The sequence below is a fragment of the Thermobia domestica genome, chromosome 13, assembly GCF_964235325.1.
Source record: "Thermobia domestica chromosome 13, izTheDome1.hap1.1, whole genome shotgun sequence".
Classification (NCBI taxonomy): domain Eukaryota; kingdom Metazoa; phylum Arthropoda; class Insecta; order Zygentoma; family Lepismatidae; genus Thermobia; species Thermobia domestica.
In genome coordinates this window covers 220,281,944-220,307,989 of record NC_137466.1, presented here as the reverse complement: position 1 = coordinate 220,307,989, position 26,046 = coordinate 220,281,944, and the positions used below count along the sequence as shown (strand labels likewise).

General features: G+C 33.7%; 1 protein-coding gene across 1 annotated transcript in view; it reads left to right on the top strand.

The window, feature by feature from the left end:
• LOC145667978 (carboxylic ester hydrolase-like) overlaps positions 1-26,046 on the top strand; it is a 55,725-nt gene that overhangs the window by 15,733 nt on the left and 13,946 nt on the right. Inside the window, exons 2-7 of the mRNA XM_081735404.1 lie at positions 556-702; positions 2,328-2,484; positions 17,126-17,311; positions 18,002-18,192; positions 19,678-19,852; positions 22,379-22,557. Coding sequence (XP_081591530.1) covers positions 556-702; positions 2,328-2,484; positions 17,126-17,311; positions 18,002-18,192; positions 19,678-19,852; positions 22,379-22,557 — 1,035 coding nt within the window. The remainder of the gene's footprint in view (positions 1-555; positions 703-2,327; positions 2,485-17,125; positions 17,312-18,001; positions 18,193-19,677; positions 19,853-22,378; positions 22,558-26,046) is intronic.

Below are 26,046 nucleotides of genomic sequence, written 5' to 3'. Positions count from 1 at the left end.
GCCCAGTCTTTCTTTGTATTCAGAAACATTGCAAACAATCTTCTAGCCTTATTTGATTTTTCGCAATAAGATTGTCTCGTTTGTTGTAGACAAATTTTTCAATGTCTTCATGACTTTCAGCGTGATGTGTAAAAGTATCTGAAGCTCTTTCGCTTCTACCTTTTTAACGAGTATTTTGCTGTTGTTCTTAAAATTGTTAAATGCAGTGGCTCCATGGGTAACAATACTTGAAGTACTACCACAGGCATTGTTGACGTAATACCCATTCTCCGTAACAAAACCCATTATTTGTCTGATCTTGCTTGCTCTCATTTCCAGAAATGTAGAAACCTGTTTACACTATACAGGTTCAAAACTTAAATGTCACAAAATTTATTGTAGACCCATGGGTAAAAGTGAATACGAAAAAATGCTCTTTGAAAATACATTTTAATATTGTTGTGGGTTAATGACTAATGTTATGAGTATAAAAGTTGTTTATAATTTATAGCATAGAAATGAAGGTCTTAAACCAACTCACTTTTGTTACAAACTCGAATTCGTTTTCTTTTCTAGCCACCTGTACCTGTGGAGCCTTGGGACTCTGTGTTGGAAGCTACAGATGATAAGTCTCAATGCATACAACTTGATATATTTTTTGAAGTAAATCCACAACCAAAGGGAAGCGAGGACTGCTTATTTCTCAACGTCTATACGCCAAAGGTAATTTTATTTTCATATTGCTTATTTTCTTTACCTCAAAACTTTACATTTTTGATTCCGAGAACAGTTTCTCTTTCTCGAAATACGCACCCTAAATATTTAATATCTTTATATGTGCAGTGTTGCTTATAATTTGTATATGGTATATAGTTGGGAGTGTTTTTATTTTTAGAAAAGACTAGATGAAATCTTCTTAGTGATAATGCTGTTAATGAAATCATCTCTGGTTGCATGCAACCAAACTTTGCTCGATTAAGTTGTCGAAGAAAAAAAAGAAAAGGAAGATAATATTTTGAAAGCCATATCAAAGCAGGACTGCACGTAAAACGTAGTTTTGGATGTGGTTCAGGTATTTAAAGAACTTGTTATGTATTCACCTAATGAATTGTCGATGAAACAGATGGTGACTTGTGGTGGTGACGATGTAGGGTCCCGGAAGCTCACAGTGCAAAAGCTGTAGAAAAAATACGCCATAGTACATATCTATACATTGAATAAGTGATCAGCTACAATTATCGGTGCTCAACTTTTCGACTCTACAGTTTGGTGTAGGATAAGATTACAAATATTTATCGCCTTTACTACTAGACAACTTCTGTATTTGAGGATTCATGTTTCTTCATAAGTTGTTCCATTATCCACTACTTTTTTGTTTGCTTTCGCTGAACATGTTCATCAAACTAAAGACTTGTCTCGCATAGTCATCATACTTATGTGTGTTTTGGATATCATTTATACTTTTTAAATATAGCTGCATAATATTCCTAAATTAAAAAAGAACTTAATCACTTCAAGATTTGCTTCTGGTAAGATCTTTCAGTTTGTGACTGTGAGTAAAGCTTCAGGGAACGAACACACAGCTGCATGTGGTCGCCTTGGAAGATGCATTTCTACCCAGGGACCTCTTTGGCTGATGCGATAAACGAGAGGTTTCCAATTTGGATTGACAGTTGATCTGTGCGTCGTTATTAAAATGGTCAGTGACTCTTTTGATAAAGAATTGCTTCATGGTTCCAATTGAAGAATATAGAGCATTTTCTATGTATGTTTAACATATATGAAAAAGGTAAAACTATAATTCTGATAAACAATATTGCCTACGACACTGGAATTAAAGTTGTCTCGTATCCACAAGAGATATCGTAAAGAAACTAAGGTCTCGTATCACTCCAAGTGTATCTGTTCCTATTGGAAGAGCTTTGTCCTGGTATCTCTGATAAGGGATGGTTTCGATTTATCGTGATGCACTTAGCTTGTAATAATATCGTATCTCGAGAGGAATAATCTGGTTAGAGCGAGTGTCTACAGATACAAGAAAGCCAATTTAACTAAATCGGAAAGAACTTAAAACCTATTTTGTTAGATATGAACTTAATAATTTGTTGGGAGAATTGACATATGGGGAAAATATCTTTCGGTTGTCCCTGTATTGGAGTGAAAAGGGAGTCTTATTCGCATAACCTCTGATTTGACGAGACGTGTGTTTAGAAAAAAGTTTTCTCTACTTAAAGATTTCTTGTCCTTTTGCACGGACTTAGGATAACGGTCTACTTTTAGTGATCAATCTATGACTAAAGCTACTCTATGTTGTTAAGATAAACTGAAGTACAATTTATTTGTTGTAGCTTCCTGAGGAAGACAGTCGTCTCAAGGATGTCTTTTTCTTCATCCATGGGGGAGGATTGCTGACCGGTTCGGGGAGCAGCAAACTATTCGGCGCTCACTACTTCATGGACAGAGACATCGTTTTAGTCACCATCAACTATCGTCTTGGAGCTCTGGGTAAACAAAATTTTCTAATCGATAGCGATACATTAAAGGAGTTAAACTAGGAAATTAAACTTATATTATTAGCTAACATACGTTAAATAAATTCGATACTTAACAGAACTATTTCCAGAGCTCTTTAGAGACAAAACTTTAGTAGACAGTTTGATGCCATGGGTAAACCGGCATTTTCGCAATTCTCTTCTGAATTTTCTAAAGTGGATTACTTTCCATATCTATTTTTTAAAATGAGATTCAAGTTGTAATTTTCATGATTTATAACAATTTATGGTTTGATTCTAGGTTTTCCATCCTCGATAGAGAATCATTTTATAACAGATATGGTTTCGATATCTTAGAGGGCAACTCTTTATAAGTATCTTAGTTCGACGCTTTTGGTTCCTGTTTAAAAGAGCACAATTTTATAACATTCCGAATTTCGAACTTCCATGCCTCGCTCGGGCGCCAATTTTATAACATTTCGTGTTTCGATTCTAGTTTGTCCCTATTCGGGCGCCATTTTTACAATCTTTCGGGTTTCGATTCTAAGTTATTTCTGTTCGATACCGCTATTTTTTTAACAGTTTGAGATTCGAACCAAACTGTCCCTACTAAGAAAGGCGCAATTTTAAAACAGAAATTATATTACCACGATTCGCTCCAGTATTCGAACACAGATACTGCATGTAAATCGAACTGTTAGCCAAGGTTCGGGCACTTAGTCGATGTATGAAATTATTAATACACACTCAGCGACAAAAGAAAGAACGAACGATATTGGTGAGTGCTGGGTTTGATTATTTGAGTGGTCTCAGAATAACTTTGGGCTCTCGGAGAAATAATATCCTTTGATAACACCTACAAAAACAAAATATATGATGCATTGATGTTTAGTTGAACAATCAAAATAATCTTGACATTGCAACAAAATAAAATGTGCAAAAGAACATCTTAGAAACTAAAAATCAAAATCACTTTAAAATATACTTTCACTAGACACAAATTACATGAGCAATACTGATACTATATCTTGAAAATTAAAAAAAAAGTTTAAATTACATTGAATTTATTTTCTAATTTCGCTTTTACTTATTGTTAAAAAGAAGAAAAGAATCAAGAACAACAATTCACAAATTACTTATTTCATATAAGTAAAATAATTAAAAAAAATAACTAGCTGGACCTTCTCTCTCTACACAGTGCATCATTCACATACGAGCATGAATTTCCTTGTTATTCTTCACAACATCTCTACATGTCCCTTTACAGACACTAGTGAAAGACGTCTTGATAAAAATCGGGAAAGGGTATCATAAAGGGGAGATTTTTTCAATATCTCGCAACTTTTGCAAGATTTATTCGGCCAAGATTTGTTTACTTCCGGTTGGAGTTTTTAATTCATGTATAATCAGTGTTTTCTTTCTTCTTGCATGCAGTTTGTAATAAGGAAATACATTACACACACAATTAATTATAATGTCAGTGATATATGGTGCTCATTGGGCGAAACACTAAAGAATAAAGATTCATCTTAGACTGGAGAAATTGTTACTTTTTGTTTTTCATTATCATTTGGCCATTAAAGAAATGCCGAACACACACACACACACACACACACACACACACACATATATATATATATATATATATATATATATATATATATATATATATATATAGATATATATATATAACTCCGTATACAAATGTGTGATGTTGGAATGTATAACTTGTAGGATATGACGCTTTCTTTTTTAAAATTAGAATACTTCCAGTGTACTTCTAAAAATGTGATAATGAAATGATGGCCACGTTCTTTAAATATTCAATTAAAACTGGACGATCTACACAAAATTTGGAATCGGCCGGCGAAAACGGCATGTTTCTAGCGTTTATGGTTTTCAAGATCTCATTTTCGAAAGGATTGGACACAAACATGTACTTCTCTTTGGAGACCTAGCATTTTAATATATAGATTAGGCCCTACTTGTTATTCTGGGATGATGGTTTCGCAACGCGAAAAATATTCGATATCACGCGCGCAACGGAAGTTTAGTTATTATCGGGGAAGAGTATCCATTCTTGTTGAAGTACTAGTCCACTGTGCTTCCAAGATATTCCAGAAGAGAAAAGTAGCGATCTCGACGACTTTGCATGCTTCAGAAGTAGCACCAACTTACGATAACATCTTCAATCATTTCATTTGATTGCTATATATACTTATTCAACTTAATGTATACTTTCGATTTTACAACTTCGTGATTCTGATAATCATAACTTCAACAGTTAACTACTTGTAGTTCTTGTTTCCTATAAACAAAAGGTATTGTCAGTTTAATAGTTTATACGCACGAGTGATATGGTCAGTATCTTCCAAACACAAGTGACACAAAATTCACTACGTCATTTTTATTAGTACCGAAAAAGTGGCGGAATAATACACTTGCACTACTAGAATTAGTCCCACTGGAATGTGATCTCTAGACGCATTATAGTATTCTATTATAGACAATAAAATCACTGATTTTATCACTAACTTAGGTATATTTCTTAAGAATGTTCTAAATTTTTGGGAAGCTTGTTATTCACGAAACTATGCACATTATACTAACACTTCATGTGACAATAAGGGTGATTAGTCCAGCCTGGGATCGGAGTGTGTGGGGAGTGATGAGAGAATTTGATCTTCGGACAAGGACTGTCATTTCAGCAGACGAATTTCTAAGAACTGAGAGGCCTAATGGGTAGGAATTAGGGAAAATTATATGAAGTTTTTCACTAGAGTTGAAAATTACTGAATGAAATTCTTGTATAGCTGTTTAATTAGTTATAAATTTCATAACTTCTTTGTTCTCATTTAATTGTAACAACAGAGCTTCCAGTTTGTTGATTAACTTAAGATTGTTCATACAAGGACCTGCTTCTTGCGTTACAAAAAAAAAGTGCTAAAAATTCAATTGTTTCTGAATAAACTCGATATGATGGAAGTGAAGTTTAAGAAAAGTATCTTACGCTTCTTACCAATTATATTCAAGAAGTTGTCCTCGAATATTTATATTTAATTTTATGATTGACAACTTGTGTTAGGGTTGCCAGATTTTCCAGAGAAAGAAAAAAAAAACGGAAACGAATTTGATATTCAATATACATGTGTTGGATAAGAGTAGTTTCAACACTGGTTCATATCAGAGGGCTGTGTCTCAGCAGTACAAATATTCTGTAGCTGATAAGAGAATGAGAGACGATGAAGTGTGAAGATTGGTAGCGACTGTATGTTATTCTGTTGCAGTGCTGTAAAGCAGGGTGCGAATTGGCGGGGGGATGCCAGGGATTTCCCTCCCTGGAGAAGAAAAATTTTATCCCTGGGAAGTAGGATTGTAGCACATTGTCAGGAGGTGCCAGTATGTCTGGAGATGTTTTTTTATTCTTGGGACAGGTATACAGGTATATACGGGCTTCTGATACTTTTTATACGGTTAGAGGGACTTTTTTACCTGTTTGTGACCCGATAATGACGTAATTTTACCCATAATTCACCTGATTTTTCATTAAATAAACACCATTCATTTTTTATTTTCCCTATTTATTTTTATTAGGCATTAGAAACCCCTATTTATTTTTATTAGCCCACAGAAAGCCCTATTCATTTTTTACCAGTCCATAAAAACTCCTATTCGTTTTTTATCAGTCCACAGAAACACCTATTTATTTTTTATTAGACCACAGAAAGCCCTGTTCATTTTTTATCAGTCCTGTTTATTTTTATCAGTCCTCAGAAGGCCCTGTTTATTTTTTACCAGCCGTGTTTATTTTTTATCAGTCAACAGAAAGTCCTGTTTATTTTTAACACTGGTTTATGTTTATACGCATTTGAAAGCTTTATTTATTTTTTATTAAGCAATAGGAAGTTTTATTCATTTTTTAACAGTGCTCAGAAGCACTGATTGTTTTTTATTTAATTTATCACGTATGTGTGACCTTTGCGCTGGCGCCATTACCGTCGCGAGTTTCCCACCCGCCCACTTTGTATATTTGCCGCCCGGCAGCCACGGACGCTAATGGTATTTTCCTTTATAGATAACGACACACTATGTATGTTTATTTAATACTTTAACTTAAGTAAGAAGACAAAGTTCACTTACCTTTGATAACACCTCCGCTGCTGCCTATTTCCTAGTTGCGGTTGGTGGTTCATTGATGTTGACAATTTTCTTTATGACGTAGAAGAACTTGTTGCGCGAACCGAAAGCAAACAAATATTGCGATACCGCCATTGTATTTTCGGTTTTAGGTATATTTATAACCTCGGTTGACTATTTGATTCAGGCTATTTTTGAATTTAATAAAATAATAATTAATTGGGTGAATATATAAATTTGATATTGTAATTTTATGAAAAACATAATTATTGTGCACTTATGTATTGAAGAATATTTTTAAAAAAGTACGAGAAACTATATATTATAGGAATATGAATATTGTTATGGCGCTTACACGTACACTATCTGAAACTATGTTTACAAGCTAACGTTGTATGTTGGTACTTTTATGTTGCCTTTTTCCGGAAACATGGCTTATTTGACACTGATTGCAGGTACAGCATTTGATTGTAATATATTTGTTGCACCTTGCAAGTTAGAACCATGTTCTTTATAGACAACTTTTTTGTTATTGTTAATACAGCTTGAATTGGAGTTTATTATTATTATTATTATTATTATTATTATTATTATTATTATTATTATTATTATTATTATTATTATTATTAGAATTAGAATTATGAAAATAATGATTATTGTAAGTAAACAGAATTGGAACTTGGGCTCTTTGAATTACTACTTTGTTATGTCACGATATATATGACTGGAAGAGAGTTAGTTTTGTATGTTGCAGGAAATTATTATAAGCACATGATTGCGTTTTTAGTATATGAAATTGGATATAGAAATAACAGTACATAACATGTAGATGCGATTGTTTTTATTGCATGCTTCTATTATTTAATTGTGAAATTGCACGTTACAATTATTTGATATGGAATTATTATTTTGTTACTAATTGCGGAGACCATATGATTTTAGTTTACTTTAGGATTGTGATATTCAGATTTTAATGTTTAGTGTGTGTATTTTAATAGTTATGTAATCGGTAGCAACGAACAATTAATTTGAAAAATGCGTAGAAGTCTTGTTTGCAAACATAATTTTGCGCTGTTTAAATTTCATATTATATATGCATAAGAATAGTCATTCCATATATAGGTTGAAACTGAAATTGTATTTTAGATATTTGGAGGGTGGATTTTAAGGATACCCATTTTATTGTTTTATTAGATACTTATTTTTTATTTACGGTGCTGCATTTTTTATTTACAATATGAATGCATAGACATTTAAGATATAAGACACGAATTTAATAATTTTATTACTAATTAATACAGCTTGTATTCAAAATAATGGTGAGATTAGGGATTGGCAAGTCAAGCGTGAATTTTACTAATTAAACTATATTTATTACGTATGACACTAATTTTACTAGAACCTACAATGGTTTTAAGCTGTTTTACTTGCATGAAATTAACATTAACGGTTTGATTTATATTGAATTTATTTGAATTATGCTTTGAAATTAGAATTTTTTCTTTATAACGGGAAACTTTATAGTTGAGTTTACTTAGAAAGTTTGTTACAGCGTTTGAATGGTATATACGTTTATTGCATGATGGTTGTTGTTTTTGTAGGTGAAATGAATATTTGTTTACTGAATGAAGACATGATTACAGAAATATTTTATTTTTGATAGTCTTATGAGCAATTGAACTAAAAATTTTACGCTCCAGAGGTTACAATTGTACACTAAATAATTATAAGTTTATCGTCCTACGATTATGCGTGTTAAGCTAACTTGTATCAGAACACTTTGTGGTGACTTTCCCTTTTAAGATAAATGAAACGGTGGAATGAGAATGTAGGAGGAAACGGGAGAACCCCGAGAAAATTCCATATGTACGATATTTGTCTATTACAAACACACATGGTCCAGAATTGAACCAAGAGTATTGACGATACTAACTACGAAGTGTGTTCACTATAAGTAAGAATAGAGGGTATTCCATTGTTGGAAGCGATTTTAATGGGAAATTGTTGATAATTGTAGGGTAAAAGTTATTTAATTTATGTGATAGATAGTGTTGCAGAACTATTTATATATTATGTGGACTTAAGACTTACAATGGATACAGTACCGAGACTATTGATTTAGGCGAAGATTATAGTTGATGCCTTTTATAGGGAGTTTTTTAGCTTAAGCTTGCCGAGGAGTGTATTATTATACTTTGAAGTAAATATACTACGAATATTTAATCTTGTACTCACAACTGGGCTTGATTCACAAGCCTTTTGGTTAACACTTGGATGTGCTAGCTGATTATTTATTTTTATGTTGTACAACATTATTTTAACGTATGTGCTTTATTTGACTTAATTTATATATATTTAAATTACTAACGGAATTATTATAGGTAAAAATTGTTTTTTGTCTTGAAATTTTATGTTAAGTGTCTTGGTTGTTTACCGTAAAAATATTTTTATGGAGTATATGTGAATTTGATTATATCTAAGACTAGAATATATTGTTATTGACAGAGTATTTGACATAGGTTTAATTGAAGTTGGGAATCAGAGATTCACAAATTGACATGTGATGCATATATGGCACATTGATATTTAGTATAGTGTAGATATATTTAAATTTACAATGCACGATAACATTAGAATTTGACATGAATTGCATTGTGGTACCCTACAGAACAAGCATATGAAGATTTGGCTGATTACACTTTGTATTTTGCTGAACCAGGTCCTTTAGGAGATTAGTTTTGTATAGAGATACAGATTAACTACACGCTATTACTGTATGATGGTGAAAAATGATTGATACTTTATTGTTTGGATATTAGATATAAGGCTTAATGGTTTCTAGAAAAGAATTTACGGAAACTTGTGTGCATTAAGATTTTTGGAATTTCAGATTGCAAGATAGAACTTTGTTTGATGTTATTTGGTTTATTTATGGATGTTGATTTAAATTTGTTACAATTATAATTACAATATTTAAACTTGAAACCTGTTTAATGTATTATATTTATGTAACATTACCAGAAACAACTACAAATTAGTTTGTTATATCACATTAGGCCATATTAGAAATTATTTATCAGAATTGGTAACTATATTTGAAATAAGATTGAAGACAAAAAGAACTATGCTTGAATTTAGCGATGAATAATATTTACTTATTATACTGGTTAGAACTTTAATTATGTGTCCACTGATTTACTACTTTATTGTTCACATATTGCATACATTTTAGGATAAATTGGTTTTTACGACTATTTGTAGATATTACAGTAGGATTAGAATTTATTTTATATTGAAATATGACACAAAATTAAGTAGAACTATTGATAAAATATACTAACTACTGTTTCCTAGGAACACAAGTTCAGACTATACTTTGTAGGTTTGAAATTACTAGTCTTTTAAGAAGTAGATGGTTACTATGTTCTAAGAGCAAGGACAATTGATTTGTACAATAGTCACAGCTATTATACTGGATTGGAGATACTCTATTTATATAACTTTAATTTATTAGTATTGCAATTAGCAGATAGAAGTACATTATTTATAAATATTGATGATAACGACTTTTTAATGGTATGTTTATTAATGTCATTTAGATTTGTTTAACTGGAATCAACTAAAGTAACAGTCTTAAGTATGACCAATATTAAGATCCACTGGAGAATGTTTTTGAGTTGATATCAGTGAAAATGTACGGTAGAGACTTATTATATCCTTGGAATTATACTTTTTACTAAGAAATGCTTTGATTATGAATTATTATGATTTTGAGAGATATATTGATATGTATTGTTTTAATAATAAGAATTAATTGATTCCTGGAATATTGTTATTTATTTCTTTATTTATATACAAATCACCACAGCTAGTGACAAGTATTATTCTCTTGAAGTACTAAACATATAATTGACAGATTGCCACATAGTACTTTATAACATAAATGCATTGCAATTACATGTAATGCTAACTGAAGAGTGTACTATTGACATTTAATTAATAGATAGCCAGGCCCCCACAAATAGTGACAACTATTGTTTTGTTTAAAGCCATTTAAATATAATTGACAGATGGGTATGTTTTGCTTTTATAATAAGATATATTTGGTTTACATTTATGGAGACACTTTTGTTTTGGCATTAGTCACTTATTTTAGATATGAGGCAGCGCAACTAGCGACAGCTATTATTTTATTTGAAGTATTAAATACGTGAATGTTAGCGTGATTTGCTCTTTTGTCATAAGATGTATTTGTTTTACATTAAAGTTGGATATTTTGATTATTACAATACTGAAATTTATATATGTTAGATAGAAGGCAATACAACTAGCGACATTTATTAACTTATTTGAATTATTAGAATGTGTGAATGCCAGTTTGATTTGTTTCCTTTTCATTATAAGATATAATAGGTTTACATTTAAGGATTGATTAGTATAATACCAACATTAGTCATGTTAGATAGGAGGTAGCACAACTAGCGACATCTGTTGACTTATTTGAATTATTAATTGCATGAATGTCAGATTGAATTGTTTTACTTCAAATATTCATTTATTAAACCATAAATATTTTTAAACTGCCTGTACAGTAACAAGGTATATTGACGTTAAATGCCTGTACAGTAACAACGTATATTGACGTTAAATACGACTCAGTATACGTCATTACCATGTACTACATCGTATTTAAATTATTAGATTTGAATGACAGACTAGGACGTTTTGCTGTTATACTAAAAGACTAATTATTTTGAATATTTATTCATTCAATTAATAAATACTAATGGATAGGAATTATATTTTCTTTTACACAACTTTATATTTAATTTATTTTGCTGCTTATATTAACTTGTTATTGTAGACATTTTCTTTGTTAAAGAAATTTGATAAGATAAATATAATTGTATAAACACAGGTAAATTGAAATTATATATTTATAGCCTATATATTGAATAAATACTGGTTTGATTTACGAGTTGATTATGAAAGTTGAACAAACACACTGTGAGTTTTATATTTGTATATCAGTAAGCATAATATTAAGGATAACTTTCTATGAATATAGACTAATTCTTGTACTGAAGAACACTGTATTCTTATTGAACAGAAATTTTTCAAATACACGAAGTTTAAAGAATCATAAGGAATATTTACAAGTAATTGGTAAAAAACTAAAACGATGAGACCTGACTTTATGATGTGGAGATATATCAGGAGAATATGATGGATAAGAAAATAGCAATTTTTACTTATGAAGACTATGTATTTTTGTTTAATAGTGACATCAAGTATTTTTTATTTCAGATTGTTTATAGACACAAACTATACACTATTTTTACTACTGATGAATTACATGATAATTTAATTGTATTATAGATTATGACATTTTCAGTATTAAGTGCTTTGAAGGTTTGAAATCCTACCAAAACAATGTTTGTGAATAGATGAATGTTATGTCCATTTATAAATGTTTTAATAAACGTATTAATCAGGGATCAACACATTGCAGGATTTGTTCATAATTTCAACACATACAAAGAATAATTTAGTTATCAGTAACTATAAGCGCTTGTTCATCTTAGGTGACAGTTTTGAGACTATATTGACTTTAACAATTGCATATTATTGTTTTCATTATAATGATTCCTTTATTTTTTTGCAAGATATGTTTATGTTACGTTTGTTGAGCCTATCTTTTCAGTATAGTGACAAATGTTTCAGCTGTATTATGATATTTGAATGAAAATGATACCAATCAATTTGTTTTATTATTAGAGGTTTATTTTGCGGAAGAGTATGAAGGATATGAGGCTGTAATGAAGGTGAAGATGGATTGATTGTGTTGGCTGGATGTCTATATGAATATGTGGAACTTGTGGTGTGAAGATGTCTTGAAGGAAATCAGCAAAAGCATCAGCTTTGGAGGAGTCTGTCTATATAGGTAAGACATTATTTAAAATGAAATCTTTCAGTTTCACGTCCCATATTATGACCTTTGGGTTAAGGGAGACAGTGATGATGAGTAATGAATGAAATGGTGGAATGAGAGTATGCGAGGAAATGGGAGTACCCAGGAAAACCCACGGACATGATGATGTCCACCACAAAGTTCACTTGGCGGGGGAAGACATCATTTAATAGTGGATACGGTGTTTTACTATGTTTCCGCAAAGAGCATTGAAATGTTTCCACTATTGTTAGGATGAGTGACGTCAGAGAGTATTACAGATTTTAACCCGACACGGTAGCTTGTAAACATAGTTAGTTTCGGATAGTGTACGTGTAAGCGCCATAACAATATCCATATTCCTATAATATATAGTTTCTCGTACTTTTTTAAAAATATTCTTCAATACATAAGTGCACAATAATTATGTTTTTCATAAAATTACAATATCAAATTTATATATTCACCCAATTAATTATTATTTTATTAAATTCAAAAATAGCCTGAATCAAATAGTCAACCGAGGTTATGAATATACCTAAAACCGAAAATACAATGGCGGTATCGCAATATTTGTTTGCTTTCGGTTCGCGCAACAAGTTCTTCTACGTCATAAAGAAAATTGTCAACATCAATGAACCACCAACCGCAACTAGGAAATAGGCAGCAGCGGAGGTGTTATCAAAGGTAAGAGAACTTTGTCTTCTTACTTAAGTTAAAGTATTAAATAAACATACATAGTGTGTCGTTATCTATAAAGGAAAATACCATTAGCGTCCGTGGCTGCCGGGCGGCAAATATACAAAGTGGGCGGGTGGGAAACTCGCGACGGTAATGGCGCCAGCGCAAAGGTCACACATACGTGATAAATTAAATAAAAAACAATCAGTGCTTCTGAGCACTGTTAAAAAATGAATAAAACTTCCTATTGCTTAATAAAAAAATAAATAAAGCTTTCAAATGCGTATAAACATAAACCAGTGTTAAAAATAAACAGGACTTTCTGTTGACTGATAAAAAATAAACACGGCTGGTAAAAATAAACAGGGCCTTCTGAGGACTGATAAAAATAAACAGGACTGATAAAAAATGAACAGGGCTTTCTGTGGTCTAATAAAAAATAAATAGGTGTTTCTGTGGACTGATAAAAAACGAATAGGAGTTTTTTATGGACTGGTAAAAAATGAATAGGGCTTTCTGTGGGCTAATAAAAATAAATAGGGGTTTCTAATGCCTAATAAAAATAAATAGGGAAAATAAAAAATGAATGGTGTTTATTTAATGAAAAATCAGGTGAATTATGGGTAAAATTACGTCATTATCGGGTCACAAACAGGTAAAAAAGTCCCTCTAACCGTATAAAAAGTATCAGAAGCCCGTATATACCTGTATACCTGTCCCAAGAATAAAAAAACATCTCCAGACATACTGGCACCTCCTGACAATGTGCTACAATCCTACTATGGCAGGAATAACTTTTCCCCCCTCTGGAGTATTTTTAAATGGACATGAAGATAGAAAGAGGGAACAATTCTTACTTTGCGTAGCTAACCTAAATATTGCTTGAGTGAAAATTTATGAAACATCTCACATCTCAACTGTTTTGTACTTGTTAGTGTATATATATATATATATATATATATATATATATATATATATATATATATATATATATATATATATATATATATATATATATATGGGTGGAATGATGGTGTGCATATGGGTGAAATTCATCCCCCCCCTGGGAATTTTTTTTAATTCGCACACTGCTGTAAAGTAGAAAACGAAAATTGAAACATCATCGGAAAGACGAAGAACGTGTGTTGATCAAGATTGAAGTTGCAAGTAGACGCAATGCACAACAATCTTCTTAGGTACACTCATGTCTAAAATTATTGTCGCATGTCTAAATATACGTTTTTCTAGGAATATAATTTGATAACGAATTCTTCCGGTATTTCTTATAATGTTAGTATATGTATAATCGGCAGTGAAAAATTTGATGTCAAAAGAGCAGTAAATAAGAACTAAAAAAAATGAAACTTTCTTGTCCATTTAGCAACATTTTGTTTTACTCATTCTAATTTCCGTATTTATAATTCTTTTCTTGTGAAATTTACCACAAATACACATTAACCGATTATACATATAGTATCAGTATTAAAACTACCCTGCAAAATCATTATCAAATTATATTCTTACAAGAAGACAGATATGCGACAATCATTTGGACATGAGTGTACTTCGTGACGACCTTTTCGCCAAAATGAAGGAACCATTTCGTGAGTAGTACTATAAACACAAGAGAAGCCGTCATTGCGCCATATGGCGATTCTTGCGGGTACATCGACAAAGGTTACGCTCTGACGGTGCACTACGCCTTCCACATGCGTGGCAGAAGGTGATAGAGATGCGAGATGATCACATTGAAGGAATGTAACAGGTGTTCCGCTGTGCATAAAGCCAGGTACGAATTATATGAATGTTGCCATTACTTTTTTCCATTCCTTATAAAACGTGCTACAAAAATGTAAGATTGACGGAGAAGATGTACGACGTAGCGAGCCTAACTCATGCTCTCAGTTGGGGCCGCGATGGCTCAGTGGTAGAGCGTTCACCTCTGGTGCATGGTGTCCCTGGTTCGATCCCTACTCGCGCCACTTGAACTTTAGGGTGGACAAACACGGTATGCGAGGGTTATTTTAGTGTTGTCCCATTTCCATCCACTTTCTTCATTCCACCATTTCATTCATTTCTCATGATCACCATCTCATTTAGCCTAGCCGGCATAACCGTGGGATTTAAAGATTTAATTTCATGCTCTCAATTCTTACTATCACGGGTTAATGCGGGTGCGTCCTACTATGATTTAGAACAAACTAAATTTAAAGAATAAAGAAAATGTTGATATTGTGGATGATATCAAACTACGAGTGCTAGCACCTAGTGGCTTGAGTGATGTTACTGCATTTTGTTACATGACTCAATAAGTAGTATCATTGGAAGTCAAGTAATTTTAATAGCTTAATAATAATAATAATAATAATAATAATAATAATAATAATAATAATAATAATAATAATAATAACTGTGCCCAACTTGTAAGGTCTATATTATTCGTATAAGAGGCCGACACTGGTTATTTTTTGGCCTAATGTTGGTTGGTTATCGTAGCATTGGCAAATTTTTCGAAAGTCATCATTTGCAGAAGTTCCTCGGCTCTTCCATTGCCCAACTATTTGCCAATCAACAGAGCCATTTTTAAGAAGTGTGGTTTACTAAACCTTTTTGTTGAATATTTACTTGTGTCTGTCCCTGTGTTCGTCCGGGAGACACAGAATCTCAAGACTTAGTTGATGGACCAATAATTTTGACCAGAGTGTACAAGAGCAAAAGCTACGAATCGAGTTTGTTCGTTCAGTTGATTGCAAAATATGAGTAATCAGAAAACGGTTCCTGTGGAAGTAATTATGAATATCATCCTTCTTTGGTAGGCTAGCCCGCAGTGCTGTTGAGATTAGCGGGGTAGTATAGATGGTCAGGATGAAAAAAATACTAATGTGTCCATGGGACACAATGATAAAATGAAACTAAAGGTTTATGGGTTAAGGATAAAGTTCAAGTTCTACTTGACACATCCAAACATTTAAATATTTTATATATTCAACTATTAACCCACATTAAAGTATGCTTCATTTAATTTAAGATTGAATGCTATTTTTAAGCACAAGATTAGTAAAATTTTGCTTGTCAAGGAGAACCCAAATCAAACTCTTTTACGTGGTGCACATTGACACTGCTACTTGTTCACACTGATATGGGATATTGTAAAACCGGAGTAACACCTTTGGATAGTTTGACAGTTTCTATTAGGTAACTGAACTAAGATTTCACACTGGAGTGTCTGAGCTTACTTGCCGAAGTGCATACTCCTTAACCATTATCAAAGATGCACTGAGTGAAAATCAGGTTGCTTTAACTTACAATCCATTTAACATAGAATATCAAAAACTATGTGCTATAATTGACAATTTGAGGTAAGAAAGAGTAATGTGTAAAGAACTTATGTATGCATGCGACATTCATAATATAAATAAACTAAGAAGGTAGACATATTATAAGTAATGTAAATGGCGTTCCCATTAATTCTTCATAAGAGCAATACCCTACAGACTATACACATGCATTCACTTCACAAAACTATTTTAAAATCCAAATAATTTGCAACAACGTCCTCCCTTGCTCCTCCTGTGTACTCGCTCGCCTCCGGTTGTTCAGGTTCTACAATTTCGAGAGGATCACGTAATAAATTCTCTTGTGCAAAAATTCCTAGTAAAAATGTAGAGGCGTTAATATAACAAGAATTCTTAAGCATCAGGAGACGAGTTTTGATAAAGATACTTTGTATGTGTCCTATCATATTCTAAATCAATGAGAAAATAGTCCATCCGCATCCACGGTGTACTGTATTGTCAAAGTTTTTAAGTGTGTCTTTTACCTATTAGATATTCCTTTCGAATATACTCATTTGGAGTTTTTGGATTTATTCCATTTATTTTTCCAGGCTTTCTAAGCACAGAAGATCCTGCGTCTCCTGGAAACTATGGAATAAAAGATCAATTGGCCGCTCTTCGTTGGGTGAAAGACAATATCGAAGTATTCGGAGGAGACCCCAACCGAATCACTCTCTTTGGACAAAGCTCTGGAGCTTCCAGCGTTCACTTCCATATGATGTCACCAATCTCTAAAGGTAACGATATTCCATTTAATTTAATGAGTCAAATCTTTTCGTCATTTCCGGTGACAACTAAAGTGCAAGGTTTTAATAATTAAGTTTTCGACTCTAAATACTACATCATTGGTAAGTAAAGAAAAGATTGGCAGATTCTATAGAAAATCTCATTTATTTTCATGCAATAGATCTAGTTTCCTCTAATTTTGAATTAATTATTTATTTTGTAAAGTTTTAGTTAGTTGGATTTTGGTTTGTTTTGTTTTGTTTCGTAAATTTAAACAAAGGTGAAGATTCTTTTTTTCCTTATAATGTTTATAAGTTAATGCAAAATAACCATAAGGAGCACATTTCTTTAAAATCACCGGAAACATATAGGGTGTTCAGAGCACAAGGGGATCAAGTCCAAGAGCAAAATTATGAGAAAGGAACGGTATACTGAAGTGCATGGGAACGTTGACACTGTTTCTTATATCATAACAGTCATTAACAATACCCAGACACGAATCTTTTATGATCTGAAAGGATTTCCAGGTGGCAATCTTAAAGTTAAAATAAGTCCAAAATGGCTAAAAGTGGTTTGCCTTGTGCACTGAACGTGTCATATGATACCCAAATTATGTGCTTGACAATTGCCATAACAGAAATCAAAAACTTTTATTTATGATCTTAAACTTCAGAGAAATCTTCCTATTTCGTTCATTTTAGGTCTGTTTCATCGTGCCATTCTTCACAGCGGGAACTCCCTCGCTCCTTGGGCCATCGCCAGGAACGCCAGTGGCATTGCTAAAAGGCAGGGAGAATTAGTTGGATGTCCCACTCACAATACTTTTGCTCTCGTTGACTGTCTCAGGACCAAAAGTGCTGAAGAAATCACGGATTCCTACAGATATTTAACGGTATGTGAAGGTGGCAATTCCGAGGGTGATTCAAAAAGAAAGACAAGATCTCTCATGCAAACACTTTTTTCTACAGGCAGATATTCTTCTATAAAGTAGAAGAACACCGGAACACGTTACATTTCAACATAGTGACTCACCACGCTTGTTTTACAATTTGTTACAACGATAGACTTAGCCATCAATGCCAGTATTTTAAAAAATCTGTATTAATTTTCATAGAGCTTGTCATGACGCCTTGGTGAATTTCCATATTGGTTGTTAATCGTCTACTACCTATGTGATTCTTAAATGGTCGGATGACCATTCCTAATAGAGACAATCCACCTTATGCAGAGTCGTTTTGATGTATGATTAGAGTCATACTAAACGCCTGACTACTGCAGGAAACATATGTTAGTCGAACTCTTTAGTATGTCATTAATCACGAGTCAAAACGACTCTGCATAAGGCCCAATGTGTTTCCATGCTTGGCCAACCAGTTTGTAGCTCATCTATCCCGTCGTTATCGAACTCAAAGCATCAAAAGCACACCTGCTTCACTGATATGATATAAGACCATAGAATTCAAGCTGGCCATAAACTTCTGCTGCTTAGACGCAAAATCTCTTCACCTTTCCGTGCGGGTAGCCATTTTTCAACTGATCTTAAGAGCATCTGACGTAACCTGCTGCGGTCTGGTGAGAAATTGCAACAGGAGCCCGTCAGACATCTCTTGAATCATCTTCGTATTTTATAAGTCGTTTCCAAGTAATCAACTGCTCTGTTTTTATATTTTCATGTCTTAAACTTGTATCTATAGGTGATACGTCCACTCTTGCTCTTCGCACTGATTAGTTATTCAAATATTGTTATTGTATAATGTAAATAACATACGTATTCATTTACAGTGTGGCGCCGAAAATTAACATTTGATAATAAGATAATATTTTATTCAAATATTCATTACACATTTTATTTTCATTCGTTTGCAGGAAGAGAGTATTGTTTGATACAGTGTTGCCAATCTAATAACATACTTTCCTTTTCAGAGGAAGAAAACAGATTTATACTTCCGGCCTCATTATGATGTTACTTTAGCGAGAAACTGAGATTCTATGTTGTAGTTCTTGTTTGATTGCACATCCCAAGGTATAATAAATATAAAAAAGCATTCAGGGAAATGTGAAAAGAACAATGGAGAAAAGTAGAGGTTATGTTAGTGAGATAAGGAAGTAAAGACATCGATTATTACCAAGGCTTTAGAATATTCCAGAGACATTTCCTGAATCTTCCTGGATTTCCACAAATTTATATATGAAGTATACGTGTTGTACCATTCGAAAACCTGAAGAGACTTGGTACGGTATTAAGACAATGGTATATAAACTATGAATCTAAGGTAATTAGCGTAGAAACAGCGGCCTCCTCATTAAGAGTATAAAATTTCCTTTAAAATATTCGTTTTAAAAAGTGTTAAGAATGACTTGGTAATTGTTTGTTCAGACATGGGATGTGGATCCTCTGCTGATCTATGTGGTGACTCCTGAAAAGAACGTGGCTGACGGTCAAGAGGTCTTCCTACCAGACGAACCCTTCAACATCCTTCATAGTGGAAATTACAGTCAAATTCCTGTGATGACTGGAGTCACTTCTGAAGATGGAACTTTCAGAACTGGAAGTAAGTCAATACTTAACGTAAAAATTCATTGAAAATTACTTTTATCAAAAGCAAAACTTTTCTCCTTTTCAATAACATAGTTTTCTATTTAAAAAAAAGAATGTTATTCTTTCTAGCACTTATAATCTAGAAACGTTTAGTGAATATTAGTTCTAAAACATATTGTTAATGATATTTTAACGTGAAAGGTGCAAAAAGGTTTGTTATATATAGCTTCAAAATTGAGGATAAAGGGTTGTGGTAGTTCAGTGGTTGGGGGCTTACATCTGGCGAATAGAGTCCCTCATTCGATCACAGCTCGCGCCAAGTGGGTTTTGTGTTGGACAGAAATGGTACGCATTTGCGAAGGTTTACTTGGGGTCTCCCTCTCACTTCATCTTACTTTCTTCCCCATGCCATTATTTCATTTCCCTTAGTTGCGATGCATAATCAAGAAACACTAAATTAGAAATAAAAACGCGACTTATTACTTTCATTTACTAGCAATACAAATGAATTATTCCTGGACGAATATTTAATTATAAACTTTCGTGTTTATTTCAAGATTTCTGAACCCCTTTCAGTGTGTGTGTGTTTGAAATTTACAAATATAAAGTCTACAGTTTCCAAACGCGTTTTTGTTGTCTTTTCCTTGGTTATTTCTTCAAAAAAGGTTTTATTAAGGATTTTGCAAGGGATGTGCGTTAATCCCCGAAAACATCTATACGACTGATATTTAAATAGTTCTAATTTTACTACAAATTATCTTATATAGAATGTATGTATCTACTTAATATTTATGGACATTTTATCCATTGGACAAAAGTTAAAGGAATATTTCAAGCGTCGTTCACAAATAAACAGAACTTTTAATAAAGGAAGTAAATTGCAGAAGTTCATAATCAGTTTGCACCTGTAAACTCCAAAGCAATTTCTTCTACTGTGGATACCGCTCCCAACGTTTCTTCTATTTCCGAAATGCCTGTTGAAATTGCAGTTTTGCAATAGCTTGAAGATTCTGTAGCACTTAGAATTCTAGCATCTCTTCTATGATGTGAAATCTGCGAAATTTGTGGATTGTTTTCAACTTTGCGAATAGGAAGAAGTCGTCTGACACTAAATGATGAAAGAGGCCGCTTGTGAGGCGTCTAAAACTCCCGGATAAAGAGTGAAAAGTGAACACGAGCAATATCATGATGAAATATCTAGGACATGTTCTGGCGCCTCTTTGTCCTCTTGTGTCGCAATTTATATTTTTTGCAAATATTGCATTAGGTTAACATGAAATGCTGCATTCACGGGAGATGTGTAGCCGAAACTCGAAGTGGATGACCAACATTCCTCTTCCAGTTAAGGAATACAATCAACATTACTTTAATATAGGGATTACTCATTCGTGCTTTTGTTTGTAGATCAAAGATTCTCCGACCCACTGTAAAGATTGGCTTCTCGTTCTTTTATCGTATCATTGCCCTCACATCAGGGATAATCAGCTTCAGGAACAAATAGTCACACGTTCTGACCATAGGCGTAACTATATGGAGGGAGACCCTCCTAGAATATCGTGGACTACGGTAAGATCTCTTCAATTGTCAGAAGTAATTAGCCATGGCTACCCTAGCAAAATGTTTTCGTTACGTCAATGGTCTTGACACGGCTCTCATTTGGTTCATCTGATTACAGATATGGTAGTAACACATTGTAAGTTCAGTTTGTAACTCAAAATCGTGACTTGCGTCCAGTCCACATTAGTTTTTAAGAATAAAAGAGATAAATAAGTGAAAAATTTGGAAAGATTTATATAGATTCGAGGATCAGATGTGGATGCTGTAACTTACCAAGGCAAGCGCAAGTGCAAAGATGAGTGAAGGATTTGTGAATTAAAATAGAAATGAGTTCAGGAACACCTTCAGTACGAGTCGGCGGTATACAAAGCAGTATACCCTGCCAGGGACCTTTCTATATTATTGATGTCCGTAGTTGAAGAGGGCCATTTGATTTTGCGTAGCCCTCATTGGAAGTTCGGCCCAATTTGTAACATCCGTATTCAATTTGTAATATTATGTTGAACATCGGAACATATCAAATATCTTTGATATTTTTCTACAATTTTAGTATACTCACTCCATCATTAAGGAACTACAGCTCAACAGAACTTGGTTGTCAACAGGCTTCAACTACAACTGTCTATTAAGTTTATACAAAACATTTACAATGAAATTTCGGTTTCACTTAGAACAGGCATGTATTAAATCCATTTTACAACCATAGAGTGTATTTAATCGCAGTAAGTAAATCGAACCAAACTGGATGTGTAGGGAGGGAACAGGCAGCTACTTCAAAAAGTAAGGAATAACAAAGGACACGGTTTTATGATGTATGAGAACTCTGAAATATTGTAAATGTTGTTCCTGAATGATTAAAATAACTTGTATCAAGTCTAATCATTGTTAAGGCCTATACTTTACGTATCACGCGTACATAACAATGTTGATAATGAGTAAATGAAGAATCGTAACCACTTGTAAAATAGTGTTGTTTTTTCAGTTATGTGGAGGACTCCACCGCTGTTCAAAGAATTGAACGACTACTACTACCGCCTGGCTCCACTCACTCTGCGCTACGAAGAGACGGCCATCAACGAATACGAAGTTAGTAAAAGGATTCGAGAGTTTTATTTTGGGGATTTACCTATTTCGATGAAAACAGAGCCACTCTTAACTGACGTAAGTATTTTACTCCTCCCTGTTTACTTTCAAAAGTTTATCCATGCATAAATTAAACATATTATATTGGTAATTAGTCTGAAATCGTCATTTTCACGGGTAGTTGTCATAGTGAAGTGGTCAATTATAAGTTATTGAGCAGGGGGAATACTTTGAAGAAAAATAGTTTTTAATTTTCTAGAACTTACTCTCCATGTATGCTGCAACTCTCAATTATGAATTGTCTACTACATACTTGCCTACTACGTACTCCTGCAGGATAGGAACCTGGAATGTGCGATCGCTGTTACAGTGTGGAAAACTGGAAAACCTAAAGAAAGAAATGGAACACACGAAGATAGATCTTGGGAATCAGCGAAGTTAGGTGGCGTGATGGAGGAGACATGTGGAACGGAGACAAGAATGATTTACTCAGGAGCTGTAAACGGTACTGCAGGAGTCGGTTTTGTCTTGAATAAGAAGATAGGACAGAAAGTTATAGGCAGCTGCAAATACAATGACAGGATAATCATGTTGAAGATAGAAACCGAACCGAGAAATATGACGATAATCCAAGTATATATGCGTACATCAAGCTACAGATGAGGAAGTAGAAGAAATCTATGAGCAAATACAAGAAGTATTGATGAAAGTTGAAGACCAGAACAATTTAATCATCATGGGTGACTGGACTGCAGTAGTCGGCGAAGGCAAAGAAGATAATGTAACTGGGAATTTCGGCCTAGGAGAAAGGAATGCGAGAGGTACATGATCAATTGAGTTCTGCAAACGCTATAATCTGACTGTAGCAAACACCCTCTTCGAACAACCACTAAGAGGAAGGTACACATGGACAAGACCAGTAGACAAAGAAAGATATCAAATAGACTATATACTGGCCCGACAAGCATTTAGAAATCATGTGAAGAACAGTACGAGTTACCCAGGAGCAGACGTTGACTCAGATCATAATTTAGTTTTGATGAAGAGCGAACTCTGACTAAAGAAGAAACAAGTGATAGCACCAAACAAAAGATGGAACACAATCAAGCTAAGAAGAGATGAAAACATGAAAAGGGAATTTGCAAATGCTACAGACAAAGAGACATCTACGGTAGCTTTAACAGGTGATGACATCGACTCAAAATGGGAAGCCATGAAAGCAGGGATTACAAAAGCAGCCGACGAGCACATAGGAAGAGAATCGAAAACCCAATATAAACTCTGGATAAAAGCAAAAATATCTTGGAAACGACAGAGAAAAGAAGACAGTTCAAGGTAACAAACAAAGAAGAGGAAAATAGAAGGTGCAGAAATCACATCAACAGAGAAGTTAAGAAGGTCAGAGAAAACTGGATAAATAATTTATGCAAAAAAATTGAGGAAAATGTAGTCAAAGGCAATACAGAAACGGCATATAGAAAGGTTAGAAAACAGTTCGGTGAGAAAAAGAAACGCACAGGCATTATCATAGACAAGGTCGGGACAATGCTAATAGAAGAGGAGCAAATAACAAGAAGATGGAAGGAATACATTGAAGAACTACAAACGAGACAGAGTGAACGAAGAAGAGATAGAGAAGGAAGATGTCGATAAGAATGAATTAGGACCATCAATTTTACAGTGCGAATTTGACAATGCTTTGGAGAAAATGCAATATGGTAAAGCCCCAGGAATAGATTAAATACCAACGGAAGTGATTAAGGATCTCGGAATAGCAACAAAGAAGAAACTATTTAATCTTATTAATGAAATGTACATCTCGGGAAAAATACCAAGAGACTTCGAGAAAAGCATATTGGTACTATCACGAAGAGAAAAGGCGCACGGAAATGCGAAGAACACAGAATGTTAAGTTTGCTTTCCCATGCATCAAAAATACTGTTCAAAATTATCGCACAACGAATAGAGGGGAAGATCGAAGAACGGTTATCGGAGGACCAGTTTGGACTCAGGAAAAGAGAAATAAGGGAAGCAATACTGAGTCTACGGTTGATCATGGAACAGCACATCAGAATAAACAAACCAATTGTGATAGCATTTGTAGATATAGAGAAAGCCTTTCACAACGTAGATTGGAATATCATGTTCGGAGCGTTGAAAAGCTGAGAGTAGATTATAGAGACAGAAGAATAATATACAAACTTTACAGGAACCAGACAACTGTTATAGGAAGAGATCAGAAGGAAGCAAGAATAAGTAAAGGAGTGAGGCAAGAGTGTGGACTTTCACCTCTCCTGTTCAACGTCTATATAGGAGAGGTTATGAAAGAATTCTTTGAGATAAACGAAAAAGGCGTAAAAGTAAATGGTCAGGTTTTCAGCACAATAAGGTTTGCTGATGACACAGCATTGATAACGGAGAACGATGAGGACTTGCAGGAACCACTTTCAAACTTGAACGACCAACTGGAAAAAACATGTAAAATGAAGATAAATAAGAAGAAAACCAAAATGATAAAGTGCACAAGAGCAGGACAGGAAGGGGCAAACGTATGGCTAGATGGAGAGAAAATCGAAGACGTTAAAGTTTCCCTATTTAGGAAGTCTAATATCCTCGGACGGAAGAAGTGAAAAAGACGTAAGTTCCAGAATAGCGTAGGCTAAACAAGCATTCAATAGGAAAAGAGGACTACTAACATCAAGAAAGGTGTCGCTGGACGTTCGTCAACGATTCATTAAGACACTTGTATGGAGCGTGGCGCTGTAAGGATCAGAGACGTGGACATTGAGAAAAGTTGAAATATTCAAATGTAGTGTTGGCCCAGAATGCTGCGCATATCATGGACAGAAAGAAAAAGGAATGAAGGCGTACTAAAGGAAGCTAATGAAGGACGACAGATCATGAAGATAATAGGAAAGTGAAGAAACAGCATGCTTGGCCATCTTATTCGGCACTCCGATTGGGTCACTGTGCTGATAGAGGGAAAGGTAGAAGGAAAACCAGAAAGAGGAAGACCAAGGATAGAATATCTAGATGCAGTTACGAAGAAGAGGCCTTATCAAAGTATAAAACAGCTCTCCCAAGTGAGAGAAAAGATTTAAAATTTCCATGTTGCCCACCAACCTATGGTTGAGGTAAACAAGAAGACTTCGTACTTAATTCGTTTACGTTAATGAAATCAATGAAATTTATGTGAGGAAGCCATAAAAATGACATTTTTTTAATTAAAAACTGTCGCTGAACACATTTGTTGTCGTTTTAGTAAGAAAAAGTATTTTTTTTTCGTTTACCTGTTAAGATTTCTTCGGACTGCAGTTTGGACCAAAATGTCCCAAATCATTGTTCACTCTCATTCAAGCTTGTTAATATGTTCTCAGGGTACAAATTGGGAAGTTCTTGCAAATGGGACTTTGATCATTGACAAATATGTTGAGAATGCTGAATGAAACCTTCGCATAAGGGCGGACAAAGAAACATAATTTTGTACGGGGAGTAAACATCATATATGGAAATCGTATAATGATGTATAAGTTGCCAGGAACACAGCTACATGCGATATATAAAATG